General features: G+C 44.6%; 1 protein-coding gene across 3 annotated transcripts in view; it reads left to right on the plus strand.

Annotated features, from left to right (window-relative positions):
- Positions 1–82: 82 nt before the first annotated feature.
- MYO19 (myosin XIX) overlaps positions 83–26263 on the plus strand; it is a 29367-nt gene continuing 3186 nt past the window's right edge. Inside the window, exons 1-22 of one of the 3 annotated variants that reach the window (XM_028708565.2) lie at positions 83–185; positions 5631–5775; positions 6401–6545; positions 7062–7210; positions 7707–7820; positions 9051–9183; positions 9994–10063; positions 10285–10387; positions 11453–11549; positions 11960–12036; positions 15485–15575; positions 15922–16093; positions 17599–17672; positions 18646–18767; positions 18895–19008; positions 20447–20623; positions 21551–21709; positions 22689–22796; positions 22996–23066; positions 23584–23693; positions 24796–24971; positions 26014–26143. In XM_028708565.2, the coding sequence (XP_028564398.2) occupies positions 5713–5775; positions 6401–6545; positions 7062–7210; positions 7707–7820; positions 9051–9183; positions 9994–10063; positions 10285–10387; positions 11453–11549; positions 11960–12036; positions 15485–15575; positions 15922–16093; positions 17599–17672; positions 18646–18767; positions 18895–19008; positions 20447–20623; positions 21551–21709; positions 22689–22796; positions 22996–23066; positions 23584–23693; positions 24796–24971; positions 26014–26143 (2455 nt within the window). In that variant the 5' untranslated portion in view covers positions 83–185; positions 5631–5712. Of the gene's footprint in view, positions 186–5630; positions 5776–6400; positions 6546–7061; positions 7211–7706; positions 7821–9050; positions 9184–9993; positions 10064–10284; positions 10388–11452; positions 11550–11959; positions 12037–15484; positions 15576–15921; positions 16094–17598; positions 17673–18645; positions 18768–18894; positions 19009–20446; positions 20624–21550; positions 21710–22688; positions 22797–22995; positions 23067–23583; positions 23694–24352; positions 24484–24795; positions 24972–26013; positions 26144–26263 lie in introns of those variants that run through there. The other 2 variants (XM_077919562.1, XM_028708564.2) reach the window with 2 other exon arrangements.

The following is a 26263-nucleotide window of genomic DNA, read 5'->3' on the forward strand; positions in this document are numbered from 1 at the left end:
GGCGGGGCGTCAAATCCGGATCTTCCAGGGAGTCTGGAAGCCCTTCCGATTCAAACCCAGCAGCCTCCGCCTCCAGCTCCGCCTTTGCCCGGGACTGGCTGAGCCGTCCTTCGCCTACCTCCGGAGGACGTTGCTTTTCGCCGGTCGCTCTCGATCCTCTCCTTATCCATATATACATGGAACGGGTGAGTCCATTTAGCCTCAAATCTCTTTCTCTCTGCTTTCTTTCATCTGTTCCTTATAAATGTAGTTATTTCTCTCTTCCTCTCCAGAAATGCTGATCTTTTAGTTTAAGCCCCACAACTTGTTCCCTCCCCCCTACTCCACATGCTGCTTCAGAAAGGGACTGAAGCAAGAGTTCCCTTAAGGGTGTGCAGAGTTCTTTTCCCACTCATTGAAGAGCAAAGGAAGGATCCCAGTGGGAAAGGACCATAGCTCAGTGGTAGAACATCTGCTTAGCATGCAGAAGGTCCCAGGTTCAATCCCCCGCATCTTCGGGTGGGGCTGGGAGTGGCCTCTGCCTGAAAACCTGAAGAGCTGCTGCCAGTCAGTGTAGACAACACTGAGCTAGATAGACCAGTAGTTTGACTCTGTATAAGACATATCCTCCTACATATGTTTCTATGAAAGGGGAGGGGGGTCTGATTTTCAAATCCCTCAGTACCGCCCCCCCCCATAACAATATATAAATCACTGCCTTTAGTTTGTTGTTTGTTATGTTTTAAGAGTTTTTCATCTATTTTGATTTTATTTGTTATCTATTTTTGGTTAGTCACACTTAGGTATTGGCTTGAAGAGTGGGGTAGAGAAACTTGCATAAAATAATAATAATAATTAAGTATAAGTGTTGCTGATCCCTGGCTTTAAGCTTCTTCTGCATCTTCTGATGTGTTCCTGTCCAACGTATATTTATACCTTTTTTGGATTTCTTTTATTTGGCTTTTCAATGACAACACCACTCCCACCCCTTTTCAATTTTAGCTCTACAAATGCTAGGCTGCCATGATTCTACAATGTCAACACATTTACCTGGGAGTAAGCCCACTAAACATAGCAGTACTGTCTTCTGAGTAAACATGTATAGGATGCCTAGGGCCTCCGGATTTTGCTCCCATCAACCCCAGCAAACATAACCAATTGTCAGAGATGATGGGAATTGTAGTTCAGCAACATCTGGAGGGCCAAAGGTTCCCTGCACCTGGGTTAGTGCATTGAACTGGGATTAGGGAGAATCAGTCTTACCTCCCTCATAGGGCTGTTGTGAGATTTAGTTAAATACGGGGGGGGGGGGGGGGGTAGGGGGATGGGATCAATTTTATACCCTCTGGCTGTGGAGGCTCAGAGTGGATAGGTCAGATCCTTTATTAATCTGAACTGTGCAGGTTTCAAAACATGTCCCACTTGGAGCAGAGGCTTGCTTGAAGTTGGAGTGTGTGTCTAGGCAAGCTTGGCTAATAACTGGGTGAATCTTTTGGGGCCTTTGGACTTTTCTTTGTTGACAAAAAAAAGTGTGCAAGGCACACTGGGTAAATCTAATTCGAAATACAGCATTTTCCGTCATTGTAACAACAATGTGTCACAGCACGTGACTTAAAAAAAAAAGTGCAGTGACCTTGCCTGATCAAACCCAAAGTTCAGGACATCCGTTGGCAATGATGACTATCCAGGGGTCTCCGGAAATCCACAAGTGGAACAAGAAGGTGTCTGCTCTTCCATCCTCCTGTGGGACCCCAGTATTCAGGTAGACTGCCCCTCTACTTGAAGGCTCAAAGTTTGCTCTCTTAGCTGATCACCATAGATGAGGGACGGGGAAGCTGTGCCCCCCCCCCGATGATGCTGAACTATGTTTCCCATAATCCCTGACCATTTGCCATGTTGTCTGGGGCTGATGGGGACCAGTTTGCTCACCACTTAGTTTGGGCCTTGAAGGGCTGATCTCTCCCTCTCCCTTTCCTTTTCCCTCCACTCTGACTTTCCTTTATTGTTTCTGGCCTTTTATGTTTCTAAGCCTGATGCCAGGGCCTGTCTCTCTCTTATTTCTAACGTAACTTGATCTGGGAGATTATCGTTGTCTGAAAAACAGAATAAAAATATTATAAATAAATAAAACTTTGGAAGGCCTTGAATACACTAAAGTAAAAAGACAGTATTGTTGTTATTATTTCTATTCTGCCCTTCATCCGAGGATCAGAGGGCAGTTTGCAATATAAAAATACAAAAATACTTACCATAGGATAGTAACCTACATACACGCAGTTTAAAAGACCATAGATTGTTTAATTAGCCAAAGGCCTGGGAGAAGAGGAATGTTTTTGCCTAGTGCCTAAACAGATGTAACAGAGTATCCAGTTTTCAGGAAGAAATGCAATATACACATCTGTAAACCAGAGATCGCTTTTTAGGAACATAGAAAGCTGTCTGATACCGAGTCAGACCATTGGTCCATCTATCGCAATGTTGTCTACACTGACTGGCAGCAGCTCTGCAGGGCTTTAGACGACCGTTTTCCTACCTGGAGATGCTGGGGATTGAACCTGCAACCTTGTGCATGCAAAATATGTCTGCCACTGACCTAAGCTCATTCCACACATTTAAGTGCCATTTTGTATAGACCCCAGATGTTTATTTATAGTAAACAACAACAACAACCCAGATTTCTAGCCCTTAAGTGTCTACAGACATTCATGAAAGTATTTGAAACATAGGAAGTTGCAGTTGGATTATCAGTCTATGTAATTCAGTATCATCCACACCGACTGGCAATGGCTCTCCAGGATTTCAGACAAGACCTCCCCACCTGGAAACTGAGCCTGGCACCTTCAGCCTGCAGAGTAGATGCTGTACCACTGAGCTGTTACCCGTCTTTCCTCATTTTCTCTGCTTCTGGCGAGAGAGGTGCAAACTTAAGTTGACCAGAGCAGTGTGGTTGCAGCAGGGAGTTCAATCAGCTACTGTGCTGTTTTATATTGTGATATATGGGCTGGATCACTTTAGTCGTTGGCCAACAATTATGTACTGGGGGGCTGTTGTAAGGATGGAGGGGTGGGAGCCCAGCTACCCCCTGGCCAAGGATCTGTTAGTGTCTCCTATTGCACTAAGGCCCTTCCTTCCTCTCCTCTGCTCTTCTGCTTCCATACTGACATCTCAGGTCCCAGGGTCCAGTGGCCGAACTCTTGATTGCAAGGCCTTATAATGTTCCAAGCTTATTGAGTCACTTCTCGAATGCTCAGTTGTCGCACAGAAGTGGCAGTCCTCCCTCATGCTGCTTTTACATTCTCCCCCTCCCATACTTAAAACGCAACATCTCTTAAGTACTTGACAACCAATCAGGGGTGGTTAAATTCCCATCTCCTGTTTGGGAGCTTCCCAGAAGCATCACAACTGTCTTCTGTTGGAGACAGGCCAATGGACGGATTTTTGGTCTGGTCTGCCAAGGGGATTTTAAGGCTCTTGAATCCTGAATGTGGGATCACACATTGCTGTTACCGCAAATAGAGGCTCAATGAGAATTAGGAGACCCACCTGCCTTGGCACCCAGCTGAGGGGTGTGTTTGTGTGTGGAAATCTGTTCTAACAATCCTTTATAAGCAGGACAGGTTGTTTAGAGGGTAACTGTAATCCACAAAGAGGCCAACAATGGATCTTCAGAGTTAAGGAAAGAATAGCTTTATTGTTCCTGATGTGGGTTTTCCCCCCAATGTTATTGACTTCAGACAGTCAGCATTCCATGCTCACTAAGCATGTTCAGTGTTCACTTGAGCTGTTTTTGGAGCCCTGTCTCCTCTTTGCGCCCCACTCTTTTAAAAAAAAATGGTTAATATTTTTTGTACTGCTGCAAACTTAGTGCTTCTCCCTACCTCCTACACCTGGGCCTGCTGATTACTTCCCTTGCTTGTGTGGATGGGGCTGTTTATGGACCAGCAGTCACCCCGTGAACATCAGAAATAAAGGGAATTCTAATTGGTGATCCACAAATATTGCTTTGGCTTACTAGCCAGCCACGGTTTGTGATTGCCACCAGTCCCCTCTCCTGCATACTCAGGCGTGGACTGAAGACTTGGGTCAGGGTCTTCTCTCATTAGTGCAGGGAGTATAGAGAAGCAAGAAGAATGGATGTAACTCTGATCATGGCTGATGTTGGATATCATCCAACATAAGGGAGCAGAGGTAAAACCAGCCTCCTGCAGAAAACTTGGAGAGGGGGTAACTGAGAATGGAAAAACCAGGCTTGCAAGAAGCCTGAATGGGCACATTCCATGCCGCAACATTTTATTGCAAATCCCACGAATAGTAGCTGTCAGTGAATAATATGGGACTATCTCTTAAGCATAATTATTTTTGATTGGGGGGGGAGAATCCTAACCAGTGGAATGATCACAGGGGAAGTTAATAAAAACAACATCCCATAGCTTAAATCTGCTGGCTGCAGCTGGCTGAGTTTTCTGCTGCTGGATAGAACCAGCAGTCTGGGTTGCTGGATGGTTTTTTGTTTTTTTCCCCCGGCGTGTAACTTTCCACTGGTCACGCCCGTGCAAAAATGTTCTGCTGTCGTTTTCCCCCACAGGCCTTCTTTTCCCTCCTCCCACAAATCTGTTTATAACAGCTGGGAAACCTTACATTTAAGGAAGGAGAAGAATCCACTTTGCTACCCTTAATCCAAAAGGACGCCAGAGTGCAAACAGATATTTCTCTAAACTGTTTTTTCAGTTAAGGATTTGTGATGTTGCCCCTTCCCATTCAATTTTGCATAATTGACCCCAGGCTCCACTTTGTCTCGCTAGACCCAGACGCTTGCTGTTGCTCAGAGCGCTGGAATATAGGAAGCGGCGTTCTGAGCCATACCTGGAGATGCTGGGGATACAACACAGGACCAAGCTACAGCTCTTCCCTCACAGGATAAAACAAGTTTCCAGTCCTCATGGTGTTGTACTAAGGGCTGATTTAAATAGGAATAGAAGAAGCTGCCTTGTACCGAGTCAAACCATTGCTCCATCAAGCTCGGTATTTTCTATCCTGAGGGTGGGGAACCTTAGAGAAGATCCTCAGGCCAAATGCATACCCACCATGTGTCCTGGGGGGTGGGGAGCGACATCCCATTTCTCAATCTGAAATCGCGGCAGGTATTTTGGGTGCTGTGATCTCACACCCCTGAGAAAAGCACTTGTGGGGGGAGATAGCAGCGCAGGTCACATGCCTCACCCGGGAGCACATCCTGGAAAACAAGCACCCCAGTTTTTAATCTAAAAAAGTTGGACTGGATGCATATGCAGCCCTGTAGGCCACACCCTCCTCTCTGTTTTGCTTTGCACCTTCCTTGAGTGTTGGTGTCTGACTGTAAGGTGCCCTTGGTTCTGATAAGGCCCCTTGTTTGCCTGGATGGAGGAGAGAAAGCAGTGTGTGTGAGTATATAGAGAAATTAGCCTCAGTAAAACATACCTTTCTTGCTCCATCTACTTTTTGACCCTGGCATGTGGCCTAGAAGGGAGTATCGCCCTTAGGCTGAAAAAAAGGTTCCCGACCCCATGATTTATCTATCACGCGGCCCATTGAAGTCTTCCCTGTCACTCTCAGTAACATTTTGCAGGTTGCCAAAACTGCTTCAAGTAAACAACCTTCTTCATTCTATACAGGGCTCCTTGTTTCTCTTGCTTGAGATTTCCTGCAACCTGAAGTCCGCCAACGTTGAGATTTTGCCAAGCTGGTAGTACTCCGATGCATTCTCCAACACAAACTTCAAAGCCCCACAAAATGAGAAGGGGAAAAATGCCCAAGCAGGTAATGTCAGGGAAAGCTAAGATGGTAATATGGAAAGGCTTCCAGTAGTGCCAGGAAGCTATCCAGGGAGCAGACCATATGGCTGCCTGTCCAGAAGCTAAGAAGCTGCCTGATACTGAGTCTGGCCACGGGGTCCATCTAGCTCAATGCTATCTGCACTGGCTGGCAGCAACTCTTCAGAGTTTCAGGCAGGGAGTGTCTCCTAGCTGCTGGGGACTGAGCCTGAGACCTTCTCCAAAAAGAACAGGGCCTCTACTGCTGAGCTGCAGCTCTTCCCTAAAATTAAAGCAAGAATCTAGTCCTCATGGTTTTGAATTTAAGGGCCAGCTTTGATAGGAACATAGGAATCTGCCTTAAACTAAGGCTGGCTTTTGATCAATCTAGCTCAGTATTGCGTACACTGATGGACAGATGCTCCAGAATTTCAAAGGAATTTGTGCCTGGAGGGTGCCAAGGATTGAACCCGGGACTTACGACTGGTGGCGGCTCTCCAGGGTTTCAGGCAGGAGCGAATCCCAGCCTTACCTGCTTGTAAACTTACTTTCAAGGCAGCTTTTTATATGGCAAAATCACCATCCTGGTGTTTTGGTCAGTTAGTGGCATCTCCTTCTGCCTCTTCCTTCAGGTGAACGGCACCAAGAGTCACCCGGCCACCAGTTGTGAAGAAGAGAATGGTCTCGGGGAAGATGTCAAATCCTTCTTGGGTGACGAACGGCAGCTCCATTGCTTTGATGACCTTACCAAAGTGAATCCTGTGACCACCACAACTGGTAGGGTTTAAAAACAAACACGCTATTGTGCATTCACATGTCACTAGAAGACTGGGGTGGTGAACCTGTGGCCCTTGATTCACCTCGGTCCAATTTCATGCAGCCCTCAGTATCACCCGGCACCCCAGGCTGTGGGCCTACCCTTCTGTTCTGCCCTGGTCTCCGTTTTTTGATCACAGCAGGATGTGACTGGATTATTCTCCCACATGCAAAGAACAAACTCATTTCCCCTAGTGCAATTCTTCCATTATGCCCCTCCCCCCCAAAAATAAACCCACCTCACCTTGGTTCTTGGGATTGGGGCTGAACTAAAAAGACCCCAGTCCCCCAGCTGTCTATAATTATACCAGCAGTGAGGGAAGCTGTATCTCTCTAGATATTGCTGGGCTACAGCTCCAACATTTGGAGTCTTACAGGTTCCCCACTCCTGCCTTGTGTTGGGGAAAACGGAGGTTGAATTCGGAAATACGAAATAGCACATTTCTTGCCATTGATGAAACCTTCCGCCATCCTCAGTCCTGAAGTGCCTGCAAGCGAGATATGCCATCGACGTGTTTTACACCAATGCCGGCAGCAGCCTGGTGGCAGTCAACCCCTTTCGGCCGATACCGCGCCTCTACTCGCTCGAGCTCATGAGGGACTACCACACTGCCCCCCGCCTTCAGGTGAGTGAGGGGTGGAGGGAGAACTGCACCAGCTCAGCCCCTGCCAAATGAGATCTTTCCCAGGAGATGCCTGGAAAATAACTTAACAGTTGGTGGCTTTTAAGAGGGAAGCTGTAAAGGCTGCACTTTTCGCACAGAAGGCATGATGAGGCTTCCCATCTGCCCTGAATCCATCATCGTTCCCACTAAGCCATTAACCCAGGGGTGGGGAACAGATGCAACCCTTCACTGCCTTTTGGACTCCAGTTCCCATCAGCCCCAGTCAGCCTGGCCCAATGGTTAGGGGTCTTGAGAGCTGGTGTGCAGATCTAGGGATCCAAGGGACTACAGCTCCCATCATCCCTGGCCAGGGGTGGTCCATGGTCACGGATGATGGGGGCTGAAGTCTGCAAGATCCAGACGCCACAGGTTCCCCGCCCCTGCATTTAGTGAGCTGCACCTGACAGTAGCTTTTCCCGTCCAAAAACACACCTGTGTTCGCTCTTTTGCTTCTTAGGAACTCAAACCTCATGTTTTCGTGGTAGCAGAGGAGACCTACAGAAATGTCCAGAGCCAGATCCCGCCTGTAAACCAGTCCATCATTGTGAGTGGCGAAAGCGGAGCTGGGAAGGTAAGGGAAATACCTTCAGGCATCTCTCTGTGATCGGCTGCCTGCTCACCCATCTCTGGGGGAAGACCATGTTGCTGGCTTGTGTAGGTGAATAGCAAACATAACTTTTTCTTTCATGCATTACCTCAAAGTGCAAGGCTTTTCCCAGTCTGTGCAAAGTTCCCTGCATGTGGACAGCTACCATATCTGAGAAAGGTGTGATGTAGCCCTGATGTCATAGTTTGCCATATGCAGGGAGCTTTCTCCAAGTGTCTATTCACTTTTGGTTTTGATAATACACTGCAGTTTCCTATTGAATCCAAGCTTGGGAAACCATCACTTATTATGACCCAGGGGTGGGGAACTTCTTTTGACCCAAGGGCCACATTTCCTCAACCGATGCCGGTGCTGTCATTTTGGCCCCAGGCTAAGACCTTATTTATATGCTCAGGCATTTTTAAAATGTGTAAGCTGTTTATTTATTACATATCTCACCAGAGCTACAAACATATCATTAAAACAAGATCATTAGAAACATTCAACAACAGCGTAAAAGCAATCACATTCCCTCAGCCCATGATTTCAGGGTTGTCAGGATCAGTATCTTTCAGCCATCAATCACTTGGGTAAACATGAATGTCTTTCAAATCATCCTGAAAATCCAGTATTGAGGGAGACTGATGCACCTCCCCAGGGAGGGTATTCCACAAACTGGGAGCCCCCACTGGAAAAGGCCATGCTGCAGGTCGGCGCCAGCTAGCCCCCCGTGGCAGCACCAACACCTCACCTGCTGATCGCAGAGTTCAAGGTGGTGGCTTGTTTTACTTGCTCTGTAGTTTTTTTTGCAGCTTTATTTGTTCTGAACATTTTAGTATGTGTTTGGTATGTTTAAGACTTGGTTGGCTGGCATTTATTTTCTGTACCCTGTCCCGGTATCGGCATTGATGGCAGGTGGGGTAATATTTTTTACTATACTGATAAATGGGGAAGGAGAAGGAAGGTTGGAGCGTATGAGTCCAAGTTGCCCACAGTCACTGGCCATTCTGTTTAGCACATAGGTGAGCTGAGCAGTGCCTGTTCACGCATTCAGCAGCAAGTTCTGTGCATGTGGGAACAGTCTCAAAATGCTAGCTCTTCATTTGTGGCCTCGTTGAAGCAGCTCTCCCTCTTTTCCTCCCTGTAAACACCTCTCTGATTCAATGACATCTGTCAAGAGCAGCCCACAGCTCACATTCATGACCTTCTTTCCAGACATGGACCTCCCGTTGCCTGATGAAATTTTACGCCACAGTCGCCTCGTCCTCCACCGTCCCCAAAGGCAGCGTGGCAGTGGAAAGGATAGAGAAGAGGGTGCTGGACTCCAACCCAGTGATGGAAGCCTTTGGTAAATATGACTTTTGAATAGATATATTCCTGCAAGTGTAGCAGCACAGATCAAACTGCCAAGCCACAGATTGTGTGACCTGTGGTTTGGGTTCTGTGGACAACAGGCGAACCATGACTTGAAAGCTTCCTGAGTGGAAAGAATCCCAGCTGGACTTTCATTTCAAACTGAATTTAAAAAGCCACCAAATAGAAAACTGCCTTCCAAGTACCAATCGGTATACTTTAAGGCTCCCAGTCGTTGATCCGCAGCCATTTCTTAATATGCTGCATACCTGATACTACATATGACATCAGGTGGTACAGATGTGTGCGGCTTGGGGGAAATGGTCTAGCAGGCCAGGAGTTTTGCATGTCTTTTTCTACAATAGGGTTACCATATTTCAAAAAGTGAGAATCCAGACACAAAGGGTTTATTTGCCAAAGTTGTTGAGCAATTTTTAGTTTTGCCCAAAGTTGTTGAGCTTGTTTGGAGCTATTTTAAAGGAAAATTGCCAGAAACGACACTGCCAACATGGGTTGCCATACCTCTGGATTTTACCAGACATTTTTGAGATTTCGGCTGGACACTGCTCCCCACTCCAGTATTCTGGCTATGTACGGGGAATTCCAGCCATATGGCAACCCTATTCTACAGTAACAGCGATTTCCCATTGTGTCCATATGAATGGTAAACTGTCTATTCTCAGTCTGTCAATCTGCTACATTTCCTTCCTTAAGAGGGAGAATTGCCTTGACTGGTGTGTTGTTTTTGTTTTTTGATCATTAATCTGCCTCTTCTCTCGTTCTCCACTTGGGCTGGACTTCGCAGGAAATGCATGTACCCTTCGGAACAGCAACAGCAGCCGTTTTGGCAAATACATCCAGCTTCAGTTAAACCGGTATGAATTTAAAAAAAACAACCAGAGATATACACATACAGCTCGACAGCACTGAAGTTGGCTGACATTGCCACCGATTCCTAACTGCAAATTTTGTGCTGTTTTTATTGTCATGAGAACATGTGCTGAACTTTGCATGCATCCTTGGGGTTGATGGGGTTCACAAACTTCCAGATATTTAGAAATATAAAGAAAAATGATTTCCAAGCATTTTTCTCCAGGTCTCAGCATCTAACAAGTGCTTCCATCCAGACTTTCCTGCTGGAGAAAACAAGGGTTGCCTACCAAGCCCCCTGTGAAAGGAACTTTCATATCTTCTACCAGGTTTGTGCCCTCAGTGTTTTTTGTTGTTATTATTTCAAATACATGACCTTTCCTTTTTGTATGTTTATGTGCAGGGGAATGCACAGTTAGTATCTAGCTTTTGCTCCTTTGAGGGTCCCTAAATCGATAACTTAAAGTTAATAAGTATTACAAAATTAACTGAACACAAAGAGCAAATCCCCTGAAATAATTTGATGTCAGTTAATTAACACAGGAAGCAGCCTTCATACCAGGTCAGATCATTGGTCCATCTAGCTCAGTACTGTCTACACCGGGTGGCAGCAGCACTCCGGGGTTTCAGGCAGGGATCTCTCCCTGCCCTGTCTGGCGATTCTAGGGATGGATTCTGTGTGGTCCCTCCTGTTTATTCCAAGGTGTGGGTTTTGTGAAAGTAAGTTTAGGCAGACGTATGTTATTTATATTTCTGTATATTACTAGTAATTGGGGAGTAAAGAAAACAATGGTGTTAACTCCTCATTCCTTAATCCCTTCATTTTTTTAAATTGGCAAATCTGTATGCAAGTTCCTTAGTTTAGGCAAATGCCTCTTTGCATGGAAAATATTGTAATTGTTATGTCTTCAGCTAGATTTTATGTTACATATGATTGTAATACTTTTCGTTACTTTCTTTTGTTTGTATGAAAACTTTCCCCTTTCTTAATATAAGCTACAAATTTTAAAATATGAAAGCAGACATGCTGCTCAAAATCCATTGTTTGGCTGTTGTGCACTTTGGAAACCATGGGTTGTATCTGACTTCTACTCGGAGTAAACCCATTGAAACTAATGGGCATGACTAACTTAAGTCCATTCATTTCAACAAGTCTATTCTGAGTAGAACAGGCTTGGCTACAACCACCACGGTTTTGGCTCCAAACCGTGGTTTTGGCATGATGTCATATTGTGCCATTGCTTTTAAATCTAATGTGAAAGAGTGATTCCCTTTTCTTGCCTCATTTTACTGTTCCCTACATTCTCTACACGCACACGTATATAATTTGCTGGTTATGCTACCATTGCTTGCTTTGAGGAGAATTGCCTGAACTGTTTACTCTTCCTTTCCAGATTGCAAAAGGTGCCAGTCATGAAGAACGACTGCAGTGGGATATCGCTGAAGGGGCAAAATTCTGCTGGCTTCCAAATCCTGAAAAGACTCTAGAAGGTGTTGCTTTGGGACCATATATCGTAAAAGGAACCTCAGCTGCTTTAGGGGAAGCAGTGGGGAAGTTTAAGAATAAGCTTAAATAAATGTAGGCTCTCTATTAAGGAAAGGCTGGGTGGTTATCTGTCAGGAGGGTTGCAACTGCTGCTGAGTTGAGGACTAGAAACTTGTGGTCCTCAAGATGTTGTTACTATTACCACATTCTTGCCTGGATGGGAGCTAGAGAGGTGTGTGTGTGAATGTGTGTAGAAACTAACCTACTATACAAAGAGAAATTTTGCAGTCATTGCTCCGCCCAGTCATTGCTCCACCAGGAGCACCATTTCACAACTTTCTTCCCAATGGGGATCATACTCTTAAGAGACGCACCATCTCTTTCTCTAATTTGAGGGTCTCTCTCTCTTCCACAGAGGACTCCTTTGAGGTGACACGAGAGGCGATGTTGCATCTGGGCATTGACTGCTACACGCAGAATAATGTTTTCAAGGTTGGTTGAAACACAGATCTGTGCCCCTGCTAGTGGCTTTACTATGATAATGCCTCTTCTTAATGCCTGGAAGGAGGATGGAGAGTGGCATGTCTCTGGCCACACTCACCAGTGGTATGTAGCCTTCAGAAAGTTGCCCACAAAGAAAAGATCTTAGAAAAAATGAAAGAAGGAGAAAAGAAATTGAGGTCTAAACCAAAGTCTCATGAGATTCTGAGAGAAATAAAGTATTATCAGATGCAATACATGGAACTGATGAATCAAGAAATAGAATGGAAAATAAAGCAAATGAGACAAAAGACATTTGAATCAGCAGATAAATGTGGGAAACTTCTGGCATGGCAATTGAAAAAGAGGCAGAAATTGAACACTGTGACAAGTCTAGAAATGGATGGAAAGATTATCCACAAACCTAATGAGATAAGTAATTGTTTTCAAAGTTTCTTTAAGAAATTGTATGTACAAGGGCCAGTTAACGAACAAGAAATAGAAGAATTTATCAAAAAATATGGACTACCAAAAATTTCAGAACAAAGTAAAATGATCCTGAATGAGAGAGTAACAGAACAAGAAATAGAGGGTGTCATTCAGAATATGCAATTGGGAAAATCACCAGGACCAGATGGTTTGACTGCCAGATACTACAAAGCGCTGAAGGAATGGTTAATACAACCATTGAAGGAAGTTTGCAACGAAATTTTGGAGGGGAAAAAGGCACCTGAAAGAGGCTTTCATCTCACTTATACCGAAAACAGAGACTGAAAAGAACCAGGTTAAAAACTACCGCCCTATATCTTTACTTAATGTGGATTATAAAATTTTTGCAGACATTTTGGCAAAAAGACTGAAGAGAGTGTTGGTAGGGGAGATTCATAAGGACCAAACTGGCTTTCTTCCAGGGAGACATATGTCAGATAATGTGAGGAACATTATAGACATTTTGGAACTGTTAGAAGTGGACATTAATAGGAAAGCTGTTTTAATTTTTGTGGACGCGGAGAAAGCCTTTGATAACATCTGCTGGAGCTTTATGAAGAAGAATCTCCAAGGGATGGGGGTAGGCCAAGGTTTTGAAAACGGTATAGGTGCAATATATTCTAAACAAAAAGCAAAGTTAATTGTAAACAATGTGGTAACGGAAGAAATATCCATAGAAAAAGGTACACGACAGGGATGCCCAATATCCCTTTTGCTCTTTATATCAGTCCTGGAGGTTTTGTTAAACATGATTAGAAGGGACCAGTTGGTTAAAGGAGTTCAGGTCGGAGTCAGACACTACAAACTAAGAGCATTTGCAGATGACTTAGTATTGACCTTGCAACAGCCAGACACTAGTACTAAAAGAGTACTAGAACTAATTGAGATATTTGGTCAAGTAGCAGGATTTAAATTGAACAAACAGAAAACGAAAGTGCTGGAAAAAAATTTAACAAGGGAGGAAAGAGAGAGATTCCAGACTGAAACAGGTTTGGAAATAACGAAAAAAGTGAAATACCTAGGGGTAAACTTAACATCTAAGAATGTGAACTTGTTTAAAGACAATTATGAAAAATGTTGGTCAGAAGTAAAGAAAGATCTAGAAATATGGTCAAGGTTGAGACTTTCCTTGTTAGGCCGAATTGCCACTATTAAGATGAATGTATTGCCTAGAATGTTATTTTTATTTCAGACTTTGCAGATTTTGGACAAGATGGATTGTTTCAAGAGGTGGCAGAAAGACATATCAAAATTTGTCTGGCAGGGCAAAAAGCCCAGAATACAATTTAAGATTTTAACTGATGCAAAAGATAGAGGGGGTTTGCCCTGCCGGACTTAAGACTCTATTATGAATCGGCAGCTTTCTGCTGGTTGAAACACTGGCTACTTCTTGAGAACACAGACATTTTGGATCTGGAAGGGTATGATAATAGCTTCGGTTGGCATGCATACTTATGGTATGACAAGGCAAAGGTGCATAAAGGGTTTAAAAACCATATTGTTAGAAAAGCATTATACAATGTTTGGATCCGATATAAAGATTTGTTGGAAAGTAAAACTCCCAGGTGGTTGTCACCAATGGAAGCTAAGGAGGTGAAAAAACTTAATATGGACTCTAAATGGCCAAAATATTGTGAAATTTTAGAACATGATGGTGAAAAGGTTAAACTTCAGAGTTATGAGAAATTAAAGTCCAAAGTTCGAGATTGGTTGCATTACCATCAGATAAATGAGACATTTAAACAGGACAGGAAAATAGGATTTCAGAAGGAGAGGTCAAAACTAGAAATAGAATTGTTAGAACCCAATACTAAGAACCTGTCAAGAATGTATAATTTGCTGTTGAAATGGAATACACAGGATGAAACGGTGAAATCAGCTATGATTAAATGGGCACAAGATATCGGTCATGACATTATGTTTGCAGACTGGGAACAGTTATGGACCACCGGTGTTAAATTTACGGCATGCAATGCCTTAAAAGAAAACATAATGAAAATGATCTGCAGGTGGTACATGACCCCAGTCAAGCTTGCAAAAATTTACCATTTGCCCAATAACAAATGTTGGAAATGTAATGAGACTGAAGGTACTTTTTACCACCTTTGGTGGACCTGCCCGAGGATTAAAGCCTTTTGGGAAATGATCTATAATGAAATTAAGAAAGTCCTTAAGTGGACTTTTCCTAAGAAACCTGAGGCTTTTCTCCTGGGCATGGTTGGCCAATTGGTGTCAAAGAAGGACAGGACCTTTTTTATGTACGCTACCACAGCAGCAAGAATTCTTCTGGCAAAGTATTGGAAGATGCAAGAACTACCTACTCTGGAAGAATGGCAGACAAAGGTGACTGACTTTATGGGACTGGCAGAGATGACTGGCAGAATCCGCGACCAGGGGAAAGAGACAGTGGAAGAGGATTGGAAGAAATTTAAAATGTATCTTAAAAACTGTTGTAAAATGGAGGAGTGTTAAGATGTCAAGGGGTAAGAAGCAGAGAATTACAGCTGTAACTAACAAATTAAAGAAAACTCAATGAAAGGGAATTAAACAGATAAATTGACCAAAGGGTTGCTAAAAAATTGTAAAATAAGGATGCAGCGAAAGGGAGGTATGGGGAAGTCGGGCGAAAGAAGGTGCATGAAATTAAGAGTATGAAATTACACATGTTTAAATGTTTTGTATGTTTCTGTTTTGTGTTGTGTTTGTTTTTTATTATGTGTTTGAAAAATGAATAAAAATTATTATTAAAACAAAACAAAACAGAAAGTTGCCCACAAGGGAATACAGACCTTGAGGTGAAAAAGGTTCCCTACCTCTGGCTTAAATTGTTGGCAGGGTGAACATTGATGACTTCCTATCTAGATTCTGCAGGGACGTTTGGAGTGCTGGCTCCTAGCTAACTTGAATAGTCTATGTGGCCCAAAGTGTTCTCCCACCCCTGAAGCATCTCGTCTCTTTCTTTTTTCCCCAGATATTAGCAGGTCTTCTCCACCTGGGAAACATCCAGTTCTCTGAGGCTGAGGACGAGTCGCAGCCTTGTGAACTGGACGACAGCGCCACAGGTGAGTCGCCATGATCCCTCTGATCCCTGACCAAATCGGTTTTATTATTCATTATATTTTTAGAACAGCTTTCAACCCAAGTTCCCAGGATGGTAGGCAAGAATTACAGCAGCCTCGTTCACACTAATAAACTTCCAAACCATGGCTTGGACAGAGAGCATCATGCGGGTATTTAGAGGGGAAATCACTAAAGTGTGGTTTGGCTTAACGTTGTGTGTGAACTTTTGAGTTGTCGTGCTCCCAGAAAAGAATGAGTGGTAAACCAAGGACAAACTGCGAGATTAAGTGGGAATCTTTTTTTTAAATAGCCACAGAACCTTAAAAAATAAAAATCTTCCAAACCCAGGATTTGCAAAGACTGCTTCCAGATTATTAAAGGTGCCCGTAGAGCAGTTGCTGGAAACGCTGCGGATCCGGACGATAACGGCTGGGAAGCAGCGGCAGGTATTCAAGAAGGCTTGCCCCAAGGTTGAATGTGGGACGAGAAGGGACTGTCTGGCCAAGGTCGTCTATGCCAAGTAAGTGCTCTGGACCTTGTTTCAGGTGCTGCTTCTGTGTCACCCTCTCTCTTTGACTTTCCTTGCCTTTTGTTCTCCCCCAAAAGAAAAGGAGCAGCCTATTCTGTCCTGGTAACACTCCTGTGAGGTAGGCAAGCCTGCGGAGGAGAATATAACCTGTGCGGCAGATCTGGGTCTGGTTTGGCTTTCACATTCCAAGCCCAGTGCCTTATTTGCTGCATTGCACTAGTCTCCAGGTGGTTTTAACTGCAAGACAATGATAATGATTCTGTTTACTTGATTCAGGAGTGGGGAACCTCAGGCCTGGGAGCCAATTGCAACCTCCAGGGCACTTTCTGTGGCCCTCAGAGCTCTCTGTGGGCCACTCCTCCTTCCCAGCCACACCCCTCACCAACTTCATACCCCCCCTTTAAATGATTGGCATGGCTGAGATGTGTCCCTGAAACTTGATGGTGCCTCTTTGCTTGTCTGGAGGGGGGATAGAGGAGTGCGTGTAGAAACTAGCCTACTTTTCAGACATAACATTTTCTTTCCATCCATGTTTGCTCTGGTCCTGCGCACCACTGGCCTGTGGCCTGTGGGAGGTCGCCAACCCGGGACTTCCGCCTCTGGCTGAAGGAGGATTTCCCACCTCTGACTCAATAGACCTAGACCCCTTCCTTCTATGGAGACCCTGTCCAAAGCAACCATCAAGCATATCTGAAACATATATTTAAAACCTTTTAAATCAAGACTTATTTTTTTAAAAAATTAAGGAGGCACCCATGTCAACTCATACTGAAGTTGGGTGGTATGTGCCAACAGGATTGTGGCAGAGTGGGGCCACTGAGAAACAAGAGGGAGCTATTGGAGTGCTCATGAGCATGCTCAGTAGCCACGGAGTGTTGAGTGCGAGTTGGGCGGAAATAGAAAGCCGTGTGTTATGGGTGGAGAACGGAATGGAATGGAGTGTCTGGAAAAGGGGAAGGCTGATTGGCTGGAACCCTGCAACGCAGATATTCCCCAACTCAGTCAGAGCAACTCTCACTCGTAATGAAAACCAGCTTGGCCAAGTTTGTGTTTAGACCTTTTCAGTTTCACAATTTTTTAGATCACTGATGTGGAACCTGTGGCCTTCCAGATGTTTTGGACTCCCGACTCCCACCAGCCTCCAACCAGCAAATAGCCAATGATCAGGGATGATGGGAGTTGTCTGATCAGACAACCTTTGCAGGGCCATTGCTTTAAATGTTGGTTTGAGCCCATCTTTGCAATTCCTCAGGTTAGCTCTGCACAAAGCATATGTGCTTTTGGGGAGGCAAGGTGGGGAAAGGATCATTCTTTCACTTGTCCTAAGACTCAGTCTCAATACGGAAACAGATTTTAGAAGATTAGGCCCTGCACAAGATCCGTGCCACAAACATTTAGGCTTCTCTGTGTCTGCCTCCTCCCTTTGTAGCTGCTTCAAACGGGGTGCCCGTCTCTCCAGCCAACTGGGATGGCACAGTAGTGTTTTTCTGTTGCAGGGTATTTGACTGGCTGGTGGCCGTGATCAATGGAAGCATCAATGCAGATCCTTCTGTCTGGAGCAACTTCATAGGTAACATTTTTCAATCCCTCCTGGGTGTGGTGTATCGACAGGGTTATTTGGACTGTGTACACACACAAACATATTAATCTTGTACCCAGGAAATCCAGACTCTGTGCTTTTAAAAAGCTGGATTCTGCAGCCTGGATATAAATCATTCAGACCCAGGGCAGGGTTGGGTTGGAGGCGGGGAATACTTTCAACTTGCAAATAACTTTCTTTCTAGACTGGTCACATGAATCCCACTACACCTTTGCTTGCGGGTGAAGGCTGACAATATGGGGTTTTGGCCACAGAGCAAATTTTGAATTTTGAGGAAATAATGAATTTTTAATTTTGAGGAAGTATTGAATTTTGAGGGCACCAGTCACAAGATTATTGCCATGGGACATGCACCATGAAACAAAATGCCTGCCACATCTAAAAGAGCAGGAGAGATAGGACCACAAAATGATGTCAACATGCCCAAAAAATTCAGTCATCCCCATCAGTGGGGGAAAAGGGACTTCAATCAGCCACCTCCATGCTTGCTTATAGAGAGAAGCTGTATGCTCCTCTACTCCATTCAGAACGGGTGGGCGGGTGGTGTCCAATCCTGGCAACTGGTGGGAAGGGCCCCACAGCTCAGTGGCTGAGTATCTGCTGTCCCAGGTTTATTCCCCAGCATCTCCAGGTAAGACTAGGAGAGACTCCCTGCCTGAAACCCTGGCGAGCTGCTGTCAGTCGGTGTAGACGCTATTGAGCTATATAGACCAATCGTCTTGCTTGATATGAGACAGCTTCCTACAGTCCAGTGCAGATGGGAGTTGAGCAAGAAGAGCAAACAGCCTCTCTTGTACGCTGTGGAGTTTGGAGGGGATATTTCTAGAGACTTTTCGCGGGCACCACATTGGCGACCCTGGAGCGGGGGAGGGCAGGACATTGTCTTAATCGAAGCACCCCAGATTGCTGGATCAGCAGCCTTGTCTCCCACCCCAACTTCCAGGTCTGTTGGATGTTTACGGCTTCGAATCTTTTCCGGACAACCACCTGGAGCAGCTGTGCATCAACTATGCCAACGAGAAACTGCAGCAGCATTTTGTAGGCCATTTCCTCAAAGCCCAGCAGGTAATGCTCATGTTCGGGTTCTCCCACGAGGCTGTTTTGCAACACCCAGTTCCACCATTGGGGGGGGGGCGCTTGGGCAACATGCTGTGAGTGGCCCCACCTCCTCCTCGTCCTTCTGTTTCCCCAGGAAGAGTATGCTGCAGAAGGCCTGGAGTGGTCTTTCATCAACTACCAGGACAACCAGTGCTGCCTGGACGTAATTGAAGGCAGTCCAGTCAGCATCTTCTCTCTGCTCAACGAGGTGGGTCCTGACCACTCAGTTTCCAGTGATTTGGGCCTGCTTTGAAACCACTAGTCATTCCTGGCTTTCTGAAAGTGCTGACATCCATGGATTAGGCCTTTGGATATATATAGCCAAGACTGTGTGGTATAGTGGTTAGAATGTTTATTGGACTAGTATTAGGGAGAAGCAAATTTATTTATTTCTTGTGCTTCTGCCAACCTCCTGCTTCCCTAGCCCAAGCCTGCAGGCTTCATTCATTCAGTCATTTACTAACTCACTCACTCACTAACTAACTAAACTTTCTATACTGCCCTTCATCCTATGAACTAAACTTTCTATACTGCCCTTCATCCTATGATCGCAGGGCAGTTTACAATATAAAACACAAAAATGCATACCATAGTAACAAACAAAAACAGTAACCTTCCATCTTGTGCATGGATAGTAATATTTCAGCTCCCCATTGGCTGATAAGCATTAGCACTCACACCCTGAACATCTGTAATAAAGGGAACTTTTTCACAAAGGCAGCATAGTCTCCTATTTACTGGAGAGTAAGAGATTTTGTCTTGAACATGGGTGGTTAGCCTTTTTCGGAACAAGGACAACGTTGACCGATGGTAGACGCTCCGGGGACCAAAGTGTAAGAGGTGGGTTTTGCAAAACAAGAAAGGTTAATGCTTTAAGGGACACAATTTGGGTGGAGTGGGTCACAAAAAACATTTGACATCCCAGCAGGAAGAGTGATCAGTTAAAAACAACAACATTGAAAATCATCCAGTGAACTTCATGGCTGAGTGGAGATTTGAACCTTTATCTGTATTTTAATAGATTAGTTTTTTATTATTATTATAATCACTTTGTGACAATTGCCGTATTTTCCGCTCTATAAGACGCACCAGAGACCACAAGACGCACCTAGTTTTTGGAGGAGGAAAACAAGAAAAAAAATATTCTGAATCTCAGAAGCCAGAACAGCAAGAAGGATTGCTGCACAGTGAAACAGCAATCCCTCTTGCTGTTCTGGCTTCTGGGATAGCTGCACAGCCTGCAGTCGCTCCATAAGACGCACACACATTCCCCCTTACTTTTTAGGAGGGAAAAAGTCTTATAGAGCAAAAAATATGGTATCTTTTACATGTTTCCAGCTTTTGTATTTTATCTGTGTGTTTTAATTTGTGTAAGCCACCTTGAGTCCTGGTCTGGGGAAAAGATGGGATACAAATCATAATAATAATAATTGAACCCTGGTCTCCAGGTCTTAGTCCGACACTCAGATCTAATACTCAAGAGAGGTAATGCCTTTGTAGTTGGAGGCTTGATTTACCCACAATGGCAAACACTTACTTTACTGATAGAGCTGCTCTCCATGGTGTCAATTAAAATTAACTTGGCATCCCCTCCCCACTTCTGTCAGTCCAATTTTCCCCATTCTTGCTTTCTCTCCCTCTTTTAGGAATGCCGCCTCAACAGACCCTCCAACACCAGCCAGCTTCAAACCCGGATTGACGTGGCTTTGTCTGATAACCGGTGTGTTAGCAGGGACCGGTTTAGTAAGGAGCCCAACTTCATTGTCTCCCATTACGCTGGGGATGTCCGCTATCAGGTGGAAGGAATGGTGGAAAAGAACAAGGTACACTCAGTAGTGTAACAGCAGCAGCAACAACAATTTATTATTTATACCCCATCCATCTGGCTGGGTTTCCCCAGTGGCCAATTCAGATGCGCAGGGCCCCTTTGTGATAGTCACAGCCATGCCCCCTTCTGCAATTTGTTTTTAAAAAACCCTTCTAAGATTATGCACTAAACTTATAATTGCACAATAATTAGGGATAATAATAATAATTAGGGATGCATTGCAATGATCACTGCAGATCTCCATGTATTGTCTTTCAGCTATTTCTACAGCTTTCTGCACACAAACATGGGCAAATGATTTGGAGTGCTCCAATGCCTTCTTTTGGAGTGCCTTAATGTGTGTGTTTCTTGAAGTTCCATTTTACATAACAGAACTTGCACACTGTTCTCTTGAAACTGAGGCACCTTGTGTTTCCAGTGTTCCTAAATGTTTAGCTTTGGAGCATATAGAACAGCTGCTCCTTGATGTTCTTCTGAGAAGGAGCTCGTCTTCAGTGGCCGACTCACCACCTTTCACTCTGATAGGCTCCAATCAGCCCAGGTGTGAGAAGAATTATTCTCAGGAGCAATAAAGCTTCTTTCAGGCTTTTTGGGTGGCTCTAAGGCATTGGAGGCAGGGACCCTGCTGCAGAAATAACAAAACCTCTGGGTTTTGCGCAACACCTCTGGGTATGCGCAAAGAGCTCTTTGGGTGCCAAATCGCCTCCCAGTTATTGCCTCCTGGTCCAGGATGTTACCTTAAATCGCAGTATTTTGTTAAGTTGGAAGTATTCTCTATCCAGTTTCTCCCAAGTTGTTTGCAAATATGTTGTCCTAACTATAATATTTCTTCCTGCTCCCTATAAATGTTTCATACAGTTTTCCCTCAGAAAATAATAACAGTTGCATGCTCCTTGTCTTCTCTTCCCTGCCCTCAAAAAAGGACCCCGTCCCCCCAGAACTGGTTCTGTTGCTACAGCTGTCCCAGGATTCTTTGCTTCAGAAATTGTTTCCTGTGGAAACCACAAGCCAAAAAACAAGCACAAACGAGATCAGGACTCAGATGAAACCTGTGGTGGTTACAGTAGTCTCCAAATTCAAGGTTTGCCCCATATTTATACCTTTTTTAAAGCTAAGTACCTTCAAAGCTGCTGTTTGTTTTTCTTCTTCCACACTTTTCTGTACAACAGTGAGGGCTAGAAGCTAGTGTTTGTTAAACAGAATAAAACCTGGGATTCTCAGAACAAATGGTCATTGTGTACACAGAACAATCGTCAGTAATGTTAGATTAGATGTTTCCAAAATGCCCAGCGGCTGGGAACCAGTTTCCCACTGGGCCTTGTTTCCCAAGCATCCTGTCATAGAGCTTCGTCTTGCTGAGGATTCTAGGCAGTTTGCTAGGTTGCAAGCTCGCGCCATGCAGGATCAGACTCACTGTTCCTCTGCACGAATTGGGTATGTGTTTGTGTGTGCCCAGAGTGCCAACAACACTCACCATGTCAGGGAATTAGAAACATAAAAGGCTGCATTACGCTGAGTCAGACCCACTGGTCCACCTAGCTCAGTATTGGCTACATTGGCTAGCAGTGGCCCTTTAGGAATTCGGACAAGATTCTCTTGTTTTTTCATATCTTAAATTCAGCTCTCTGCATTTCCACATCAGTTTGCAATATATACTTATCTTTTTAAATGTCATCGGTGTCATGGTGCGACTTTCTCTTAATGGACACATTTTGGCTATGTCATTTCCCCTAAACAATGCATTTGTCTATATTATTTTTTACTAACGTCTGCATTTTTATGCACACTCCACCCTAACATATGAACGTTTGACTGGAGAACTCCAGAGCAAAATTGAGAAGCGTGTGCATTTCAAAGGATGGTTGTGTTTCACTCCGCACAGAAAGTGCGAACTAGTTGAATTGGCCTTTAAGCACGAACGGAAACAAATTTCTCTCCCGTCCCTACACTTGGGCATATGCAGCATCATTTTACCTCCCTAGGCATCAGAGCTCACAGCCTGAGCATCAGAAATAGAGGGAATGATGAGCACAAAACGCTGTCCTCTGTTTGTCCTGTAGGGGTCTCTCGAGAAGCTGATGGAGATCCTGCACAGCACCACCCCACACTACATCCGGTGCATCAAGCCCAACGCAGATTGCCAGGCAGCTCTTTTCCGAAAGGACGAGGTAATGCGCTAAGAATTGAACTTCCGAAGCTGGCTGGGGGGGGGGGGCAAGCTCAGTGCTGAGGCCACATAAGTACCTGTTCCGCAGGTGACATTTGAACCAGGGACGTCTTTATTCATAGCTCTGGCCTTTAATTTAAAGACACTAGAATGGGCACCAGCTCTCAACCCTGCCTTTAAACATCATCCTATTTTGTCAGGTTCTGCAGCAGCTGGAGGCGTGTGGCATCGTGGAAGCTGTCAACATCAGCGCTGCAGGCTTTCCAATTCGGTAAGGCTGTCCAGAGTTGCATTTCCCCCTTGTTTTTGTATTTCAGGGAACACAGATTTGCCCATGTTCATCTGGATTCCCTCTCCCTTCCTTTAGGGTGGGGGAGTAGATTGTACAAATTCAGGCTGATTGCTGGCAACAACCACACTACAATGTCCCATCGCGCCATAAAACAAGTAGATTGCAAGTAGATAGGGAGGTCAGTCTAGGACGCAACCTTGGGCTGCCACATCTAAAATTAAAGTAGAAAAAGAGAGGGGCATGCCCCCACCCCATCATTGTGTGGAAAGGCTACTACCACTTTTGCTCAGATAGAAACTCTTAGCACTTCTCTTCTGTTCAGAACAGATGGGGAGGTGGAGCGTTCAGTCTTGGCATCCAGTGAAATGTGGGCATGTTTAGCGTAGGAGAGGCTAAGCAGTGGGAGTTGTGTTCAGGATGCCTCGGGCTCCACTTGTTTAATCAACAATGCTTTGAACTGATTTTTTTTCTCTCTCCCTTCCCTTTGACCTGGCAGGATTTCCTTTGAAAGCTTCATGGAGCGTTATAAAGTGCTGAGGAGATCACCAAAGCAAAAGTCAAACACCACGCATCAGGAGAATGGCTTCTCGCACGTTATGGGGAACGGTGTGTTTCTTTAATCAAGTCTCTTTCCTTAGTAATTTGAAATATGTCTGAAATTAACTGATCTTCCCCAACTTGGTGCACTGAAAAGCCATCTAAGAGACTCTGTCAATTCCCCCCCTTTAAATCTCTGTCTTTCTTTTCAGACTTTCTGGTGCTATTTCTGGGAGCCAGCTAAAAACAAAGAGCACAATGCTTAGGTGCAGGGTCAAGTTTCCTGCACATGTCCCATTTTGAGTGTGGATAAGCAACCTTAGAATCTTTATTTCACATTCTTTAAAAATTGTATTTATGTCTAGCTCTTGTGTGGGTTGTGATGCACATTTTTATCACCCCTCACTGGCAACGATGCAACTGTAGTCTCCCTCCCATCAGAGGCAGCGTGCCTCTATAGACCGGTTGCTGGGAATCAGGAGTTGGGAAGAGCACTCTTGCACCCAGGTTCCCTGTGGGCATCTAGTTGACCTTTCGCCTGGTCCAGCAGGCTCTCCTTATGATCTTACACAAGCCAAAATTTTATACAAGTGGCAGAATGGAATTTTTCTTGATGTCAAAATGGCATTGTCAGAAACCTGCTTTTATGTAAGGGATACTGCTACTTTATTTTCTTCTTCTGTGCATGAATCCAATACCCTTCCAACTACACTTTTTCGTCTCTCCAGCTCCACCCTGGATTCTTCTGCTGCTCTTGCAAAAACCCGCTTTTCTCTCTACGGGGCTGTTTCTCCTTTCAAGCAACGAACCGCATCTCTCTTTCTCTGTTTGCTTTAGCAGACCAGGCTAGCCAGCGGAGGTAAGCACAGGGTCAGGTCTCTCATGAGGTTAGGCCAAGCTGTATGTGGCAAGCCAACCATGTCTTAAGTGGTCGGCCATGTTTTTGTCTTTATTTTTATTTCTACAAAATGTGTTTGCCAATTCATCCCAAAAACTCTTAGCGGTTTACATGAAATATTAAAACATATATTAAAATTACCAATAAAAATCAGGTGTTTAAAAGCTAAAGTCACCCTCATTCCCTCCCTCAAAATAAAACCAATAATACAATTTCTATGATTCTTGCAGTAAAATAATACACTATAAAATACTCCCCTTTCTTTTCTAACAGGTTTGATGACGGCGTCTTCTGCAGAGGACAAAAGCGATGCTTTACGCTCTGTGGTCCAGGAGATCCTTCAGCAAATGTGCCCCCCTGATTCCCCTCCCCTCAAGCCTACAGAGAACCAACCCTGTATTGTGCCAGTATATTGTGGAAAAACCAAAGTATTTATGACGAACTCCACGGTAAGGGGGACACTTTCAGTGGGTTCTTTGCCATGGAGTCATCCTCACCCTCATCAGAAATAGAATTCCATTTCCTGCAAATCACACCATATGTCAATGGTTCTAAAGTGCTATAATGCCACTTTAAGCAGGCATGGCTCCCCCCAAAGAATTCTGGGAGCTGCCATTAGTTAGGGGTGCTGAGAGTTGTCAAGATAAACCCCATTCCCCTCGCAGAGCTGCAGTGCCAGAGTGGTTTAACAATCAGTCCCTCCTCTCAGGGAACGCTGGAGACCAGGGGAATGGGGTCTCATAACCACCCTTAGCAAACCAGAATTCCTTGAGGGAGCCATGGCTGTGTCATGTTAAATGTATTGTGTGAATGTAGCCTTGGTTTTCATTTAAAAACAGGAATGAGCCAATGTTTGGTTTGTTTTTCTTGTGTCTGCCCAAAGAGTTTGGTTAGGAATGTACCAAATACATTTTTTTAAAGTGAAATAAATCCTAATCCAACACTTTCAACCAAGGTTCACTCACCTGCAGGCTGTACTCTTCCCCACCCCAAGCCATCCTCAAAATGTGTTTATAAATAGTTTTTTTAAAAAATTCAGTGACTCCTCCCATATGTCCACTGTTATGGTGCCAAATTTTTGTTCAGTAATATAAATTATTTTAAATAGTGTAGAATAGCTGGTAAGAAAGTGTTTTAGAAGTTAGCATTGAGAACTGCAGTTCTTATCATGCCTACCTTGGCATGTGGCCTCCAAAGGGTCTGCCTGGAAAAGGCTAGCTGCCTCTGCTCTAACCATTACACCACACTGCATCTCCACTTAGGTAAGTTTGCTTACTTGTACTTAGAACAGGGCATCTGCCCACGATGAAAGGTTTCAATTATCTCCTTCCTCCCCTGGACTCTGAAACTCTTCTCACCTCGGAGGTTAAATCAGTCTCTTTAAAAATAAAATAAAATCCTTTGTTTGGGGGCAGTCCAAAGGCCAGATATGCATGAAGCCTGATTGCATGTGGCTCCAACTAACGGACTTATTATTTTTCTCTTCTGTAGCTAGAGCTCCTCGAAGTGGGGCGAGCCAGAGTCTTAGCTGACAAAGCTTTCTGCATCCAGTGCTGCTGGCGAAGGTTTAAGAGGAGGAAGCTGGCTCAAGAGAGAGCGTCGGCCACAGTCATCCAGTCAGGTGAGCAGGCGGGTTTACCTGGGTTAGCTCAGGGACAGGGAACCTTTTTCAGGCCAAGGGGTTACATTCCCTTCTGAGGGCCACATGCCCTCAGCAATAAAGGCAAATTTTACCATGGCA

The sequence above is a fragment of the Podarcis muralis genome, chromosome 15, assembly GCF_964188315.1.
Source record: "Podarcis muralis chromosome 15, rPodMur119.hap1.1, whole genome shotgun sequence".
Classification (NCBI taxonomy): Eukaryota; Metazoa; Chordata; class Lepidosauria; order Squamata; family Lacertidae; genus Podarcis; species Podarcis muralis.